General features: G+C 42.0%; 1 protein-coding gene across 1 annotated transcript in view; it reads left to right on the top strand.

Moving 5' to 3' along the window:
• Window positions 1-19,585, top strand: part of hspa4a (heat shock protein 4a) — a 39,383-nt gene that overhangs the window by 12,622 nt on the left and 7,176 nt on the right. Inside the window, exons 6-14 of the mRNA XM_078411327.1 lie at window positions 2,233-2,366; window positions 4,350-4,594; window positions 7,196-7,272; window positions 7,676-7,827; window positions 10,515-10,621; window positions 12,880-13,013; window positions 14,109-14,305; window positions 15,830-15,928; window positions 18,401-18,556. Coding sequence (XP_078267453.1) covers window positions 2,233-2,366; window positions 4,350-4,594; window positions 7,196-7,272; window positions 7,676-7,827; window positions 10,515-10,621; window positions 12,880-13,013; window positions 14,109-14,305; window positions 15,830-15,928; window positions 18,401-18,556 — 1,301 coding nt within the window. The remainder of the gene's footprint in view (window positions 1-2,232; window positions 2,367-4,349; window positions 4,595-7,195; window positions 7,273-7,675; window positions 7,828-10,514; window positions 10,622-12,879; window positions 13,014-14,108; window positions 14,306-15,829; window positions 15,929-18,400; window positions 18,557-19,585) is intronic.

Genomic DNA, 19,585 nt, shown 5'->3' with positions numbered 1-19,585 from the left:
AACATAGAAACAGCGATAAATTCTGTCTGGCAAGGAGATATGGGTGTAAGTTGCCTTGCTTGTACATATTTCTCTCCTACTTACACCCCACCCCCAAGAGGGAACTGATATCTTTTTTCCTGGATTTTTCTGTCTCCACGTAACAGCACTGACATGTAATACTTTCCTCAGAAATCTATCTAACATATAAACTCATATTAGTCTAAATGTTTGCTGGTATGACTTCATATTTTGTTGTTTGGACATTAGTCTCAGAACTTTGATAATTTTGGAAAAGTGGTTATTAAATCTAGGATACTTATTTTTTGGTGAAAGGAATGAGGTGTTAGTGGTGAGAGGAATGGGAGATTATTCACAGTTCTTGCACGTGGTTTAGTTTAGCGGTACAGCGCAGAAACAGCCTTTTCTGCCCACCCAGTCCATGCCAACTAGCAATTCCCGCACGCTAACACTATCCTACACACACCAGAGACAATTTACAATTTTACCAGACCAATTAACCAACAAAACTATACAACTCTGGAATGTGAGAGAACCCCCACGCAGGTCACGGGGAGAACGTACAAATTCGTACAGAAGGAACCCGTGGTCAGGATTGAACCGAGTTCTCTAGAGCTACAGGGCACCAACTCTGCATCTGCAGTACTAAGCTGTGCCATTTGCTGAATGTAAATTCAGAGAAGTGTACAAGTTGGTGAACGGTGTTATTTTAATATGGTAAACTCTTATCGGAGACTAAAAGTGGTTTTGAATCAAATGTTACACTAATGTTTTGTTTGAAAGATATGATATCTGGGTGGGGACTCCTTCAGCTTTAATTAGTATCCATATGTGTATGCTGTTTCTGGAGAAGCTCATTGATCCATTCATTGGGGATTCTGTTTTCCCCCTGAGCCAGATGGTATTATGTCTAGAGCAGTAGCATTCTAGATCCCCTTATCTCAAACCCAGAATGAGAGAGGATTAAAAAAGAATCCTTAAATACCCATTAAGTTAAATACCTCTGGATTTTTCATTATTTTGTCCCCATTGTCTTGACCTCGTATAGAAAATAGGTGCAGGGTGAGGCCATTCGGCCCTTCGAGCCAGCACCGCCATTCATTGTGATCATGGCTGATCATCCACAATCAGTAGCCTGTGCCTGCCTTCTCCCCATACCCCTTGATTCCGCTAGCCCCAAGAGCTCTAATTCACTTTTAAATTAATCCAATGAATTGGCGCCCACTGCCTTCTGTGGCAGAGAATTCCACAAATTCACAACTCTGGGTGAAAAAGTTTTTTCTCGTCTCAGTTTTAAATGGCCTCCCCTTTATTCTTAGACTGTGACCCCCTGGTTCTGGACTACCCCAACAGTGGGAACATTTTTTCTGCATCTAGCTTGTCCAGTCCTTTTATAATTTTATATGTTTCTAAAAGATCCCCTCTCATCCTTCTAAATGCCAGTGAATACAAACCCAGTCTTTCCAATCTTTCCTCATTTGACAGTCCCGCCATCCCGGGGATCAACCTCGTGAACCTACGCTGCACTCCCTCAATTGCAAGGATGACCTTCCTCAAATTAGGAGACCGAAACTATACTCCAGATGTGATCTCAAGTCAAGTCAAGTTTATTTGTCACATACACATACACGGTGTGCAGTGAAATGAAAGTGGCAATGCCTGCGGATTGTGCACAAAAAAGAATTACAGTTACAGCATATAAATTAAAGTTAATACAGAAAAGACAAAATTTAGTCCCTGGTGTTATAATAGTTAACAGTCCTGATGGCCTGTGGGAAGAAACTCCGTCTCATCCTCTCCGTTTTCACAGCGTGACAGCGGAGGCGCTTGCCTGACCGTAGCAGCTGGAACAGTCCGTTGCTGGGGTGGCAGGGGTCCCTTATAATCTTGCTTGCTCTTGATCTGCACCTCCTGATGTATAGGTCCTGCAGGGGGGCTAGTGTAGTTCCCATGGTGCGTCCTGCCGAATGCACTACTCTCTGCAGGGCCTTCCTGTCCTGGGCAGAGCTGTTCCCAAACTAGACTGTGATGTTGCCGGACAGGATGCTCACTAGGGCCCTGTACAACTGCAGATGGACCTCTTTACTCCTATACTCAAATCCTCTTGTCATGAAGGCCAACATGCCATTAGCTTTCTTCACTGCCTGCTGTACCTGCATGTTTACTTTCTACTATTAATTAAAATTGGTTGTCTGGGACATTTTGTAATTACACCTGTTGATTTATCTCCAGTTGCACTTGCATATGGGATTTATAAGCAAGATCTACCAGCCCCTGAGGAGAAGCCAAGGAATGTTGTTTTTTGTGATTTGGGGCATTCTACATTTCAGGTTTCTATTTGTGCGTTCAATAAAGGTAAACTGAAGGTGAGGTGAAGCAGTATTCATTCACACTTTAGTTCAATTAATGATGTTTTTTTTCAATGTATAATGTAAATGCTTACAAACTTGATAGAATTAAACGATGCTAATGGAAAAGCCAATATTGATTTGCTTAGTGTTTAGTCTCAGAAAAAAATTTGACTTTTAAAATAGTTCTGCATTTCAGGTTTTTAGTTAGTTTAAATTGCAAATTGTATCGTACACGTAGCACAGTTAGCACAGACGTAATGGACTAAATTGCTTCCTTCTATGTCAGATACTAGAGGACATATTAAGGTGAGAAGGGGAAAGATTAAAGGAGTTTCATGAGCCTAGTTTATTTTTGCAATGTGGTAAGTACCTGGAACTACCACATTGGTCAAGATGATGAAATCAGATATAGTAACATTTGCCCAAGCACTTGAACAAGCACACAATGGAGAGATTTAGATTATATGCAGGCTGATGGAACTGGTATAAATTGGCATCATCATTGGAAGAGACATCGTGGGCTGAAGGGCCAATTCCCTGGTTGTACTGTTTCAAGTTCTTAAAACTGTATTGAATGTTTTTTGCTTTATTCTTAATTGTTAATTGTATGTTCGTGTTGTTACTTGCGAGCGGAGCACCAAGGCACATTCCTTGTATGTGTACATACTTGGCCAATAAACTTATTCATTCATAATATTTTGGTAGTAGTTCCATACCTAAATTAATATGGTAAAGAATGAGTATGGAAGTTGGGAGGTCATGTTGCAGTTGTATAAGATGTTGGTGAGACCGTATTTAGAGTATTTTGTTCAGTTCTGGGCGCCATGTTATAGGAAAGATATTATCAAGCTTGAAAGGGTTCAGAGAAGATTTTTTACGAGGATGTTGCCAGGACTAGAGGGTCTGAGCTATAGGGAGTTGTGTAGGCTGGGTCTCTCTTCCTTGGAACACAGGAGGATGAGGGGTGATCTTATAGAGGTGTATAAAATCATGAGAGGAATAAATCGGGAAGATGTACAGAATCTCTTTGCCAGAGATGGAGAATTGAGGACCTCGGTTCAAGGTGAAGGAGAAAAGATTTAATAGGAATCTAAGGGGTAACTTTTTCACACAAAGGGTGGTGGGTGTATGGAACAAACTGCCAGAGGAGATAGTTGAGGCTGGGACTATCCCAATGTTTAAGAAGCATTTAGACAGGTTCATGGCTAGGACAAGTTTGAAGGGATATGGACCAAATGCAAGCAGGTGGGCCTCGTGTCTCTGGGACATGTTGGCCGGTGTGGGCAAGTTGGGCTGAAGGGCCTGTTTCCACACTGTATCACTCTATGACTCTTTAATACCAAGAGAGGTCAGGAAGTACATTTGTAGCTGGTACAGTCATCCAAACATGTTATTTTACTTTAGTTTATTGTCACGTGTACCGAGGTACAGTGAAAAGATTTTGTTGCGTGCTAACCAGTCAGTGGAAAGACAATACATGATTACAATTGAGCAATCCACAGTGCACAGATACATGACAGGGAATAACGGGAGTGATGTTGAGTGTAAGATAAAGTCCGATCAAAGATAGTCCGAGGGTCTCCGATGAGGTAGATAGTAGCTCATGACTGCTCTCTAGCTGTTGATGGGAAGGGTCAGTTGCCTGATAGCAGCTTGGAAGAAACTATCCCTGAATCTGGAGATGTGTGGTTCCACACTACTCTGCCAACTTCAACTCTAATCAACTTTTGGTTGGCATTACTGTTGGTTAGTGAGCACGTGTTTGTTTTTAAAAAGAGATGTGAGAAATGAGGATGTGCCTAGAAACATCAGAGATGTTTATTTTTAACAGATGCCACTGTTGTTTCTTTTTTTTTTCCTAGTCAGATGTGCAGCACTTTGGTCAACGTGGGTTGTTTTTAAATGTGCTATACAAATAAATTGACTTGACTTGACTTATTTTGGAATTTGTACCTTTTGTTCCCATGCCATTTTAACTGGATGTTTGTGTCGTCCTAGGTGCTTGCTACTGCTTTTGACCCTATCTTGGGTGGAAGAAACTTTGATGAGATACTAGTAAATCACTTTTGTGAAGAGTTCAGTAAAAAGTACAAACTAGATGTTAAATCAAAAATTCGAGCAGTACTCCGCCTTTCTCAGGAATGTGAAAAGCTGAAGAAACTAATGAGTGCCAATGCATCGGACCTACCATTGAATATCGAGTGTTTCATGAATGACATTGATGTTTCTGGAGTATTAAACAGGTACAAACCAATGTTGGTTTTGAGATGTTGAGTTTATACTAAAGTTATTGGGATGAACACACTGTGGTACTGAACACATTGGAGTGCAAATAGTCTATCTTCTTAAAATGCATGGAAAGATAATTTCCTATGAACCAAATTGTATGTTTCCGTATACTCGCCTCAGTATTTCACTGTCAGAAGGTGTTTAAAAATTAAATTTGAATTTCATGCAATAAGCATTAAGGGGAAACAGAAGCTGATTTGTCTTTTGATACTGATTGTACTGTTGAAGTGTAGTGACTTAGAATTGAGGATATTTATGCTGGTTATGGATATAACATTTCATATGACCTACACCAAATGTGAAATGATAAATACGTTTTAAATGAATATTTGTTTAACAAAAGCCCGATAACAAGTTTTTGCAAAGCTTGGTGTAAAGTAGAGAGGGAACAATTTATTTTCCTTTTACCACCTAACTCATTTTTTTTAAATCTTCTATCTATGGCAGGTGGCTGGAAGATATGAATAATATTGATATATATTAATACTGATATTTAAATTTTAATTATTGCATGCTAAACATGTCTGCTTCTTCCAGACCTGCTGTCTACCTAATTGGAGAGCATTTATCTCGCTGTCCAGTCCACGAGAATGATCATTGTTGCACTCCAGAGTTCTGTAGTTGACAAATTCAATGCTGCAATTAGGTTGTGTTGTTTGGTGTAAAGTCGGAGCTTTAGGATGTATGTTTGTAGATAGGACTGAATACTGTGCACATTTGGAAGACCATAATGGGTAATGCAGTCACAATATCAGCAGCTGTGTAAAACTCAAAATAGGAAGTGATTCATTTGCTGGGCTTAGCTGGCACCTGTCCCATTTCTCCATGCAATTCAAAAACTACTGCTTCAAAATGTAATTTTCAGCAGAGCCTAATGATTCACTTACGCGAAGGACAGCCTCAAGACCTGGACTGAATAAGGAAACATCTCCCAATGTTCCATTATGTTTTCAAGTATATATAATATAATTGGTATTTTAAAACTTGGTTTTGAGATACAGCGCAGAAACAGACCCTTGGGCCCACTGAGTCTGTGCCAACCATTTGAAAGACAAACCGGTTACTGTCACATTTCACTGTAACAATAATGTTGAATGTCCCTGCACACGAGGGACAATTTATAATCTTTACCGAAGTCAATTAACCTACCAACCTATTCGTCTTTGGAGTGTGGGAGGAAACCGGAGCACCTGGGGAAAAACCATGCGGTCATGGGAAGAACGTACAAACTCTGTATAGACAGCACCCGTAGTCAGGATCGAACCTGGGTCTCTAGCGCTGTAAGGCAGCAACTCTACTGCTGCGCCATCCCTAACATTGAAAAACTTAGGAAATTAAAATTTGTTATACCATTTTGTACAAGGAATGACAAATGGTTTTCACAAAACTGCTGGGATAAATAGATTTTTAAAAAGATGTATTATTGAATTGATTGTCATCGTCTGAAAGACAAACTGAGCTTACTGTCACATTTCACTGACATTAATGTTGAATTTGAATGTTTATATCATTCTTTGAGATTTGGCGATTCATGGCAAGGCTGATGAGAGTATTGCCCAGTGTGAGTAGCTTATTCAGGATTCAGGATATCTTTATTTGTCATCCAAAAAAACAAGTTTTTTTGGACGTGATTTCGTCAACCACAGTCCAACAATAAGAGCAATAAAATAAGCAAATTACACAACCCCAACCAACACAAAACACAAAAAAAACAAAAAACATTCATCACAGTGAGTCTCCTCCAGTCACCTCCTCACTGTGATGGAAGGCCAGAATGTCATTTCTCTTCCCCTGCCGTCTTCTCCCGCGGTCAGGCTGTTGAAGTTGCCAGGTTCCAGGCCGCGCCGGACGGTGAAAGGTCCGCGGCGGGCCGACCCAAGCCCCGCGATCCGGGGCGGGGCGAAGACGCTGCTGCTGCACGTCGGGGCGGTCGTGGCTCCCGACATTGAAGCCCCCGCCGAGCAGAGAAAAATCCCGCGGCCTATTTCAGGCCACGCTGGACGGCGAAACGTCCGCGGCGGGCCTTATGAAATGGTGATAATGGTACCACGGTATCCGATGTGAAAATCGTTCCCTACTGTTGTATCTGGGGTTCCATGTGGGGGAACAAAGGAGGACCTAGCACGGGATGCTTTGTAACTTTATGTGGCGACCAATGCATACCTTGGATATGCAGGCAAGGGATTTCACTGTGACGTGCCACATGTGACAATAAAGCATTCATTCATGAGAGAGGATTGGGAAGTTGTGACGTTCCACATTTGTTTTTTGAACTTGGGGACTTTGGTGTCAATGAAGCAGATATTGAAGTGTAGCAATGATTTGATTCATAATTTATTTGGTGTTTATCTCAGTTTGAATAACCATTTAGTCAACTTTCTGCTCCATTATACTAATTTATTATTAGGATGTTTCATTGGAGGAACAATCTAAAAATGCAATTTGAATAACCAGATTTTTTTAAATATCAGAATATGTTTTTATCTAGTTACCTTTTAAAAGTTGATGGATGGACAATTTCAAACATAATCACTTCTGTTTTGTAATGTTTTTAGGGGCCAGTTTGAAGAGATGTGTGGTTTACTTTTGTCCAGAATGGAGTCTCCTCTTCGTAGTCTTATGGAGCAAACCAGTGAGTATTCATTTTTAATTGGGTTATTTTTGATCTGATCAGTCTGAAGAAGAGTCCCGACCCCTAATCCATCTTAAGAAGTCATGTCTGTTCATTCCTTCCACAGATGCAGCCTGACCCAGTTCCTTGTGTCTGGATTATTTTTGGCTGTTCATATATATTTTTTCTTGTTTCTAATTATAGAATAAAAGTATTGCACATGAGCTGAATGGTCTCCTTATTACAGCATGTTGGGCAACTCTGATCCTAATACCAGATATTAAAAGGTGTTCTTAAAAAATACTTGCATGATGGTACATGCTTTTTTTTTTCTCTCTCTCTCTCTCTCTCACAACTTGTATACTCCACCAGTAAAAAGCTGCTACAAAAATCCAGCAGTAACACGTGCTTCTCCTTTCCGTAGAGCTTAAACGAGAGGATATTTATGCTGTAGAGATTGTGGGTGGAGCAACACGTACCCCTGCTATTAAAGAGAGAATTACTAAATTCTTTGGAAAACCGCTCAGTACTACTTTAAATGCAGATGAAGCTGTAGCTCGTGGCTGTGCTTTGCAGGTAAGCAGTTTCGACAGCATAGTAACTTGTAACTGGAGTACTGTGCAGTTTTGGTCTCCTATTGCTATTGAGGGCGTGCAGCGTGGGTTTACTTGGTTAATTCCCGGAATGGCGGGACTATCATATGTTGAAAGACTGGAGCGACTAGGCTTGTATACACTGGAATTTAGAAGGATGAGAGGAGATCTTATCGAAACGTATAAGATTATTAAGGGGTTGGACACGTTAGAGGCAGGAAACATGTTCCCAATGTTGGGGGAGTCCAGAACAAGGGGCCACAGTTTAAGAATAAGGGGTAGGCCATTTGGAACCGAGATGAGGAAAAACTTTTTCAGTCAGAGAGTTGTGAATCTGTGGAATTCTCTGCCTCAGAAGGCAGTGGAGGCCAATTCTCTGAATGCATTCAAGAGAGAGCTGGATAGAGCTCTTAAGGATAGCGGAGTCAGGGGGTATGGGGAGAAGGCAGGAACGGGTACTGATTGAGAATGATCAGCCATGATCACATTGAATGGTGGTGCTGGCTCGAAGGACTGAATGGCCTCCTCCTGCACCTATTGTCTATTGTATTGTCTATTGTCATATGTTCTAAATCATGGTGGGTAGTTCAACAGACTCTTGATAAGAGACTTGGACATTTTTTTAATTGGGCCATGGAAATGCAATGTGATGTTCTGTTTTGGAACAGTGTACAGTGCCCCACCACAAGCATTTAAGTTAGAATTACAAAGAATATTTCCTTTGAGTTTATTGATTGGAAGGTAGAAATTGGAAAGCCAGCTAACTTTATATTTTGTTATGGTACAATTGTGCACAATTATAAAATTTGCGTAGATGGCCTATTGTTCAATACGTTGTATTAACTGGCAGCCGGATTATTGCTTATGCCTGTGGTGCCGTTCATCATTAATGGATGGTCTTTGTCCACCAAATAGGGTTGGGGGGTTTTCCTTCGTCCCCCACCATCCCACCCCTCCCCATCGTATTTTGATTGAAAAGATTGTTTGATTGTTTAAGTTTGTAACAGAGACAAGTGGTGATGCCCCCATTCTAGCTGTCTTAATGGGGAGAGGGTGGTATGTCTTTGTTTTTTAAAATATATATATATTTAGTCATAGAGTGATACAGTGTGGAAACGGGTCCTTCAGCCCAACTTGCCCACACCGGCCAACAATGTCCCAGCTACACTAGTCCCACTTGCCTGCGCTTGGTCCATATCCCTCCAAACCTGTCCTATCCATGTACCTGTCTAACTGTTTCTTAAACAATAGGATAGTCCCAGCCTCAACTACCTCCTCTGGCAGCTTGTTTCATACACCCTCCACCCTTTGTGTGAAAAAGTTACCCCTTGGATTAAATAGACAATAGGTGCAGGAGTGGGCCATTCGGCCCTTCGAGCCAGCACCGCCATTCACCATGATCATGGCTGATCATCCACAATCAGTACCCCTCCCTCCTGTTCTTGCCTTCTCCCCATATCCCATGACTCCGCTCTATCTAACTCTCTTGAAAGCATCCAGGGAATTGGCCTCCAATGCCTTCTGAGGCAGAGTTCCACAGCTTCACAACTCTGTGAAAAGGTTTTTTCCTCATCTCCGTTCTAAATGGCCTACCCCTTATTCTTAAACTGTGGCCCCTGGCTCGGAACTTCCCCAACAGCGGGAACATGTTTCCTGCCTCGAGCGTGTCCAATCCCTTAATAATCTAATATGTTTCATTAAGATTCCTATTAAATCTTTTCCCCTTCACCTTGAACCTATGTCCTCTGGTCCTCAATTCCCCTATTCTGGGCAAGAGACTCTGTGCATCTACCCGATCTATTCCTCTCATGATTTTGTACACCTTTATAAGATCATCCCTCATCTTCCTGTGCTCCATGGAATAGAGACCCAGCCTAATCAACCTCTCCCGATAGCTCACACCCTCTAGTCCTGGCAACATATTCCCGTTTTTGTCCAAGAAGTTGAATGAGACCAATCAAATGGGAAGGAAATTCATTGGCATGACTTGTGGTACAGCATAACTTGTTGAGCTCTGAACTGATCAAATCTGTAAAAATATAAAGACAATTCAACAAGCCACAAGCTGCTTCTTGCAGTAATTCTATGGAGGTTGGGTGTTGTAAACGTGCTGTCAGCCTTGTGGAGGGAGAGCATTCAAAGGGAGCTTCTTGACTAGTCTTACTTGATTAGTACGGGTGTCAGGAGTCACGGGAGAAGGCAGGAGAATGGAGTAGACTTGATTGGCCAAATGGCCTAATTCTGCTTCTATAACTTACGAACATAATACAAAAAGTAATTTAAAAAAAAAATTTTTTTTAATGTATAACGTGTAATTTCTATATTCCATATTTTAGTTGTGTACCTGTCACTGTCATTTACCTGAACAATGTATTTGAAATTGGCCCATGAAAATTCATTATAAAAACATCATGTAGAACAAAGAGGCTTAATGTCCTTTAATTCAGGTACTGTTCTCTCAATTTAAATCGACCTATTGAATTAAAAGAAGCAGCATGAAATGGTCAGTCCATGCTGACCATTGATCTCCCGTTAGGTTTTGTTTATTGGCATGCTTTATTGTTCCTCAAACCACTTTACATCTGCCACCTTGCAATGGAGATAACCGAATTGTTTCAGTTATTTACCAAAACTGTCTGAGGTAATATTTTAAATTTTTTTCTGTCGTAGTGTGCCATCCTTTCACCTGCTTTCAAAGTGAGGGAATTCTCTATCACTGACTTGGTTCCGTTCCCAATTTCCATGAGATGGAATTCACCTGCTGAGGAAGGTCTTGGGTAAGCATTTAAACGTCTGAGTTATAAACAACGGCGAACATAGATCGAAGCAGCTGAAGATGACGACTGCTCTATTTCCCTTTAACTTTCAAGAATGTTTGTATTGCATTCAATTGTTGGAATGGGGTGGGGTGTGGGACACTGGTAAAGCCACAACTGTCTGCTTGTCAAGAATTAAATTGCGTGATTGTTTACTTCATAGTAGATATGCTAATAACATTGGGTCAAATGCGAATACTGCCTTTAATTTTGCGATACAGCGCGGGAACCGGCCCTTCGGTGACCCGCACACTATCCTGCACACCAGGGACAATTTACAATCTTTACTGAAGCCAATTAACCTAAAAACCTGTACATCTGTGAGAGGAAACCACTGCACCTGGGGAAAGCCCCATGCAATCACAGGGAGAACGTATTAACTCCGTACAGACAGCATCCGTGGTTAGGATGGAACCCGGGTCTCTGGCACTGTGAGGCGGCAACTCTACCGCTGCACTGCCCTGCTGCCCGTGGAGACACGAGGATGCGTGTGTACAAAAAAAGACACAGTGCTGGAATAACTCAGTGGGTCAGGCAGCATCTCTGGAGATTTTTCTTTCTTGTACTGCTGTGGTTCTTTTATCACCATCCACCAACGTCTGATAGAAATGATGCAAGGCTTGCCAATGAAGGCAGCTGATGCAGATTGAGTTTTATTGCCAAGGTGTGGTCATCTGTTTTGGAGTCACATCTTAGCTCCGGAATATCAGGGAACAAAAGTGGGCGGGGAGGGTGTCAAGTGGTGAGGAGGATTCAAGTCATGGCAGGAACCTGCAGTTGTGCCTATTTCTTAAGTAGTTATTTCCGCATTTATTGAAAGAGAGGATTTCTGTAGAAATACCATCTGTCCTTCCTGTTTCAATTTCTTCTCCCCCCCCCCACCCATGCCAAAACAACTCTGCTTTGCTGAATCATTCCAAAATGCAATGTAACTCCCAGCTATACAAGTTTCTTTGCAATGCAAATTGTCTTCAGTCCGTCCCCAACCTTTGCATCTTCATCAATAGGGTTTGTTTTTATATTGTCATAATTAGGACTGTCCATTCACCTGCCTTTCCTTCCTTTTCCCCTCAAGCAAGATTGCCGCAGTGGTTACTGTACAATAACAATGTTTTCTATAACTGAACACCCATTTTCATGTTCTTATCCATGTTGAGTTATCCTTTGCCAGTTTATCTGCTATCCCGTTCCGGCAACGTCTAAAGATGTTGGGTCCCATTTTTGGCCACTTTGCGTGTTGTCCAACTCTCTCATTTCCTTATTTGCATCTTGAACGGTCGATGTATCTGGTGATTAACCAATTGTAGTTGAGTTGTAGTTCTTCATTAGTATGGGTGTCGGGGGTTATGGGGAGAAGGCAGGAGAATGGGGTTGGGAGGGAAGGTTAGTTCGGCCATGATTGAATGGCGGAGTGGAGTTAATGGGTTGAATGGTCTAATTCTGATCCTATCACTTGTCAACTTCCTTTCCGTGAAATACCAGGAAGCGAAAAACAATCACCTTCAGAACTGCCACAATTCTCCTTGCCACTGATCATTTCCTGATCACTCTCCAGATAAATCAGATTGTTTACAATAGGATCATCTCAAGTGAGTTTTCAGTTCTATTATTCTTTGCTGACCCAGGTTAGTTGATGAATGAGAGAACCCCCGTCTCAATTTTTTTGCGTGTTGGCACTCTAGCAAGCAAGTCTGTTGCCGACCTATTTATTGGACCCCTGAGTTACTCATGATTCCAAAATACACTGTGACATTTAAATTTGGTTAACTAATTAAGAAGTCAATTGACCATCAATGATGGTGACCTTTAAAGCTGTCAGCTTTGTTATTAAAAAAAACGACAACTAGCTCATCGGAGGGGAAGTGGTAAGAATCTTTTCGAGAACGTTTAAAAATGAGCTTTGCTGGAGCTTTTGTTGCATGCTAACCAGTCAGCGGAAAGACAATACATGGTTACATTCAAGCCATTTACAGTGCATAAATACATGCTAGAGATTTAAAAGTGTGGAGCAATTGTAATATGTCATTGTAGATCCACTTCTGTGGTTAGCACACATAGTCGCATGGGTTGGGTGCCATCTTGGAAACCAGTGAATGGAAGAATTTTTGCATTTTATGTAATTGTATACCTTACCTCAGATTATTGCTGTGTGGGGATGTGTGGAGTTTGTGGTGTGTTTGCAATAGGATCATACAAATTTGTTTTTCATTTCTCTTCAGTGATTGTGAAGTGTTCCCCAAGAACCATGCAGCACCATTCTCCAAAGTTCTTACCTTCTACAGAAAAGAATCCTTTGACCTTGAAGCAATTTACAATTGTCCCAAGGAGCTACCTTATCCAGATCCCAAAATTGGTGAGATGCTGTAATTGCCCGTGTTCTCCCTGAATGCTCCTTCATATTGAAAATAATGTTTGGGCCTTTTGTACGTATTTCTTTCTCTAGCGTTGAGTATAATGGATATCTTCTCTCTGCTGCTCAAGAGCTGTTAGTTTACAATGTTTTCTTCCAACTTGAACATTCTTCTTGCGTTCCTCTAGTAGTACAATTAATTTTGGAACGTTGTGAGTGTTACATTTGGCAATTTTCAACTATTTCCCTGTTGAATGATTTGACAAAGAGTGATGCTAAAGCATTTTAATAATCTCAGGATGTCGCAAAGTGCTTCACAGCCAAGTTAATTTTAAAATTGTTGAAACGGAGGAAACACAGCAGACAACTTGCACGCGTTTACAAACAGGCCTGCGATAATAACCATATTACAGCCACCTCGCGTTTTACGAGTGTGTGATTTATGCGATTTTGGAATAACAGGCTTGATTAATTAATACCAAAGCCAACTTTACATGCTGGTATTTTTGAAGTAAGGTGCTCAAGCCTACGCCTGGCAGCATAGTTGCATGCAATGCCTGGCAAGGTACTGCATAGCAAGTACAACAGTTCATTCCACTTTCAGGAAACTTTCCAGGTCCAAGGTAATCTTGGGCTCATTAACCATTTGGGCAGCTAGCCAAATTGGTCTTTTATAGTTTTGTTATTTATTATTTTGGTACCTGCATTGTAGTGAGGTAAGAAGTCCCCATTATAGAACAAAGTCCATTTCCCTTCTCAAGAAAAATAGTTTTGGTTTCAACTCTGTAAACTGCTGGTCATTCTCGCCTCTTTAAAAACTGAAGAAGTGCACATAAGGCCTGTTGAGAAAACCCTCCAGCTGATCTCTGCAATAACGTGCAATAATGCGGTCAGAGAGCAAGATACTAAAAGTAAAACTGGACTTTGAGGAAGATGCATGCTAACAAGAGAAACTGATCATTCGAACCAGAGAAGTATTTAATAAAAATCTGAAATTCTGCCTATATATATTTTTAAAACATTCAGTAAATTCCATTAAGTTGAAGGTTGTTGTTCTAATGCACACATTTTTATACACTGCTTTCGTTCACCACTTAGGCCGCTTCACTATTCAGAAAGTGGTCCCTCAAACTGATGGGTCGAGTTCGAGGGTGAAAGTGAAGGTGCGAGTCAATATTCACGGGGTCTTCAGTGTATCCAGTGCCTCGTTGGTGGAGGTGCAGAAATGTGAAGAAGCGGATGACGTTCCAATGGAAACGGACCAGCAATCCCAGGCAAATCAAAAAGAGGAGGAGGTATACTTGCATCGTCTTGCTCTTGATGTGTTATTTGGTGTGCAGCACTGGTGTTCTCGGGGTCACTTTGGCCAGTCCTTGCGCAGCAAAGATTGAAAAGTATAACCCAACCTATTTTTTTTTGTGATTTCCATCTTTTTCTTTGAGTATTGTGAGGAAAGAACTGAATGATGATGTACCGCACAAGAGAGGGGAAATGTGTGTGATTTTAGTGGGCCAGTATCTTAGTGCGGCATGAAGGGATGTGTAATCATTTCTGCGGACTGCTGCTTTAATCAATCCACTTCTATACATTCGCATACAAGGGGTGGCAGAGTGACTCGATCAGCATAGCTCCTGCCTTGCAGCTCCAACATCCCTGACCTCCACTTCATTCTATGTGGAGTTTGCTTGTTACCACCTTGAAGGTGTGGATTTCCTCCAGGTGCTCCCGTTCCCACCCACGTGCCAATGAAGTGCAGGATGGTAGAGTATCCCCCTTGCGAGCATGTGTGTAGTAGACTGGAGAACTGATGGGAATGAGGTGAGAATGGGTTACAAGGAAAATTATTGTGGGAATAAGATTTCACTGTCAGTCAGCCGCAAAAGATGTTGTCAAAGTGGCTTTCTGCGTCATGATATGCAATGTGAAAACTCTTGTATATTATGTGGTGCAGCGGTAGAGTTACTGCCTTACAGCGCCAGAGACCCAGGTTCAATCCTGACTACGGGTGCTGTCTGTTCAGAGTTTATACCTTCTCCCTGTGACCACGTGGGTTATCCCCGGGTGCCCTGGTTTCCTCCAAAGAAGTACAGTGCTCCCCAGCTTACGATGTTTTGACTTGCAATAGTTCGACTTTGTGATGGTGCAAATGGCAGTGTCGCGTAGCGAGCCGCCGCTCGCTTCCGGCCACGTGATCACGCGTATTACAATGCATTTCCACTTACAATACTTTCGGTTTCCGATGGGTTTCTCGGAACGGAACCCCATCGTAAGCTGAGAGGAGCACCTGTACAGATTTGTAGGTTAATCGGCTTCTGTAGATTGTAAAATCATTCCTAGTGTGGGACAGCTCGGACTTGGTGGGCCGAAGGGCTTGTTTCAGCACTGTATCTCTAAAGTCGGCACGGTGGCGCAGCGGTAGAGTTGCTGCCTTACAGCGAATACAGCGCCGGAGACTCGGGTTCGATCCTGACTACGGGCGTCGTCCATGCGGAGTTTGTACGTTCTCCCCGTGTCCTGCGTGGGTTTTCTCCGAGATCTTGCAGTTTCCTCCCACACTCCAAAGACGTACAGGAATGTAGGTTAATTGACTGGGTAAAATGTAAAAATTGTCCCTAGTGGGTGTAGGATAGTGTTAATGTGCGGGGATCGCTGGGCGGCGCGGACTCCGTGGGCCGAAGGGCCTGTTTCTGCGCTGTATCTCTAAATCTAAAAAAATAAAATTTAAAAAAAGGTTTTCAACAACCATTGGAAAAACAGGTTTATGAGGTGATTGTGTTTAGTAAATGAATGATCGCTGAGCAAACGCTTATTATTTCCAGAACAAGATGCAGATTGATCAGCAGGAAGAGCCGGCACATGGAGATGGCAACCTCCATGGCACTGCGGAAAACCAGAAAAATGAACTGGATGAAATGGAGGTAATGCTGATCATTCAGACGCTTTGATTTTTTAATTAAGGGAAGGTTGTGGTTGCAGGTTACCCCAGAGATCATTCAAGAATTAATGGGCACTATGCATTTGGATATTACTTGTAATTTCCTATATTTTTCTTCAGAAAATGTTAGCTCACAATATTTCAGTCACATTGAACTTCATGGGACACTTGAGTCATGACATTCTATTGCAGAGTGTCATATTAAATTCAATTGGATAAGATGAAAATGTTGATTTTGGTTTATTACTGTCACGTGCACCGAGGTACAGTGAAAAGCTTTTGTTTGTGTGCTACCCTGTCAAAGACAAGGCTATGTATGATTACAATCAAGTCATCCACAGCGTGCAGGTGAAAGGTACAACATTTGGTGCATGATAAAGTCTGATTAAAGATAGTTCAAAGGTCTCCTACGAAGTAGATGGTCAGGCTGATGAGAGGATCGACTGATTTGAATGAGTAATTTTGAATTGCTATCATTAAAGTTTGGATTTGCTATATTAAAACTGAACAGCTTCCACTAAACTACAGCCATCACATTCAGACACGAGCCCTTTGCAGAAACTGAATCTTCACAAACCCAATGTGATAACCTTGTGTAAATGCAATGCAAGAAGCTTGCCTGCCTCACCTTTTTAATGCAGAGTGTAAAATGCACAGATATATCTATGCATAGTTTTGCATGTTTTGTAAATTTGTCCATTCCCTGATCTTGTTTCCTGCATCATTCTCAAATGGCAATAGTTTGAGCTTATTATCCTACATGCAGTAAAATGCAACAAGGTTTTTCACAGATAGTGACCTAGTTAGACTGTGTGTGCACATGGAATCCATTTAAAAAAGAATGGGTTGGAGATGGGTTGGAAAGTTTTTTTTTTTATGGGTTCCATGTCTTGGAAACATGGCAGCTGTAGATATAGCCATGAATGATGAAGCAAAGGATATCTGACGTGTTGATGCCAAGTGAAGGACTGAAGTGGTTGTGAAATTTGCTCGCCAGACTCCAGTACTCTGAGCTCCATGGCAATCAGTTTTAAGAGGATTCGGTACATAAGATCATAAGTGATAGGAGTAGAATTAGGCCATTCGGCCCATCAAGTCTACTCCGCCATTCAATCATGGCTGATCCATCTCTCCCCCCTAACCCCATTCTTCAGCCTTCTCCCTATAACTTCTGACACCCGTACTAATCAAGAAACTATTTATCTCTGCCTTAAATATATCCACTGACTTTGCCTCCACAGCCTTCTGTGGCAAAGAATTCCACAGGTTCTCCGCCCCCTGACTCAAGACATTCCTCCCCATCTCCTTCCTAAAAGAATGTCCTTTAATTCTGTGGCTATGACCTCTCGTCCCAGACTCTCCCACCAGTGGAAACATCCTCTCCACATCCACTCTATCCGATCCTCACGATTCTGTACGTTTCAATGAGGTCCCTCCTCATACTTCTAAACTCCAGCGAATATAGGCTCAGTGCTGTCAAACGTTCATCATATGTTAACCTCATACCTGGGATCATTCTTATAAACCTCCTCTGGAGCCTCTCCAGAGCCAGCACATCCTTCCTCGGATGTGGTGCCCAAAATTCTCACAATATTCCAAATGCTGCCTGACCAGCGCCTTATAGAGCCTCTGCATTACATCCCTGTTTTTGTATGCACCCCCTCTCGAAATAAATGCTAGCATTGCATTTGCTTTCTTTACTACGGATTCGACTCGCAGATTAACTTTTTGGGAATCATTTTGGTAAATTCTGAGCGGAGAAAGGTACAGCACAGGAACAGGCCCTTCGGCCCACAATGTCTGTGCCAAATATAATTCCAGATTGATTCCTGGGATGGCAGGACTTTCATATGAAGAAAGACTGGATAGACTCGGCTTGTACTCGCTGGAATTTAGAAGATTGAGGGGGGATCTTATAGAAACTTACAAAATTCTTAAGGGGTTGCACAGGCTAGATGCAGGAAGATTGTTCCCGATGTTGGGGAAGTCCAGAACAAGGGGTCACAGTTTAAGGATAAGGGGGAAGTCTTTTAGGACCGAGATGAGAACGTTTTTTTTCACACAGAGTGGTGAATCTGTGGAATTCTCTGCCACAGAAGGTAGTTGAGGCCAGTTCATTGGCTACATTTAAGAGGGAGTTAGATGTGGCCCTTGTGGCTAAAGGGATCAGGGGGTATGGAGAGAAGGCAGGTATGGGATACTGAGCCGAATGGCCTACTCCTGCACCTATTTTCTATGTTTCTATAATGCAAAGACCTTCTGCACATAATCCCATTCCTGCATATTCATGGGTAGCTGAAGTTTCATCCCTCAGCCATGTCCTTGTCGGTGAATTGATATGGCACATAAATGTGACTTGGGTTTTCTTGATTTTTAAAATGCAACATTGTGAGATGATATTTTATTCTTGCATTTAACTAGATGCAGCAGTCAATTGCTTTATTAATCTTTCTAGACCGGTGAGGCAGCTTCAAAGGAAAACAAGAACAAAGACCAGCCTCCACAGGCAAAGAAGGCAAAGGTTAAAACAAAGACGGTGGATCTTCCCATAGAGAGCCATCTGCAATGGCAACTGGGTCAGCAGCTACTGAATGTATTCATTGAAAGTGAGGTAGGCAGAACGGAGTCCTTGCTCAAAGGGACAAAATCTCGAGAAACTAAAATGATCGGGGAATCTGAATTTCAAATGGCCAACATATATACAATTCTTGGAAGAAACGAGAAACAAATTAAATATGTAGAGATTTGGCCCATGTTCCTCGGATTCCTTTCCTATGTGTATATTTGCCCAATTGTTTTTTGAACACTGATTGTGCCTGCCTATACTGCCACCTCTGGCAACTTGTTCCATATACCTACCGCTCTCTATTGAAAATATGCCTCTCTCTAGCTCCTTTAAATTTCCCCCCTCAGGAAGTCGATAGTGTTTGTCATGTACACCGGATATGAACTGGAACAATGAAATCTTGCTGCATCTTTACAGGCAGACCTTAAACCTTTGCACTCTATCTTTTAGACTCCCCTAGGCATGGAAAAAGTCTGTGCCTATCTACACAATCTATGCCCCGCAGCATAACTTTCGTAAACGTATCTAAGGTCAGATATGTTTCTGCCTCCCCGCGTTCCAGTGAAAATAATCTTTGCCTGTCCAATCTCTCCTTGCAACTAAAACTCTCCATTCCAGGTAACATCCCAATAAAACACACTTTCTAGTGCTACCACATCTTTTCGAGAGTGTGGTGACCAGAAGTGCACGCAATATTCCAAGTGAGGCCTGTCCAATGTTGTGTACAGCTGCAGCAAGAAGTCTCAACTTTTATACTCTGTACCCATGCCGATGAAGATATGCGAGCTAAATGCCGTCTTCACTACCCTATTTCATTGTGTTACCATTTTCAGGGAGCTATGAACCCCAAAGTCGTTCTATGCATCAACACATCTAAGGTTTCTCCTGTTTACTGTATTATCTGTCTGGTATTTGAGGACATCACGTACTGCCTTGCACTTGACTGGATTAAATTCTATCTGCCACCCCTCTGCCCACACTTCCAACTTGATCGATGTTCCTCTGCATACTTGGGCCTCCTTCCTTGCTATCTACACCTCCACCAATCTGTGTGTTGTCAGCAAATTTGCTTAT

Source organism: Rhinoraja longicauda, chromosome 14, assembly GCF_053455715.1.
Source record: "Rhinoraja longicauda isolate Sanriku21f chromosome 14, sRhiLon1.1, whole genome shotgun sequence".
NCBI lineage: Eukaryota > Metazoa > Chordata > Chondrichthyes > Rajiformes > Arhynchobatidae > Rhinoraja > Rhinoraja longicauda.
This window is presented reverse-complemented; position numbering and strand designations above follow the sequence as displayed.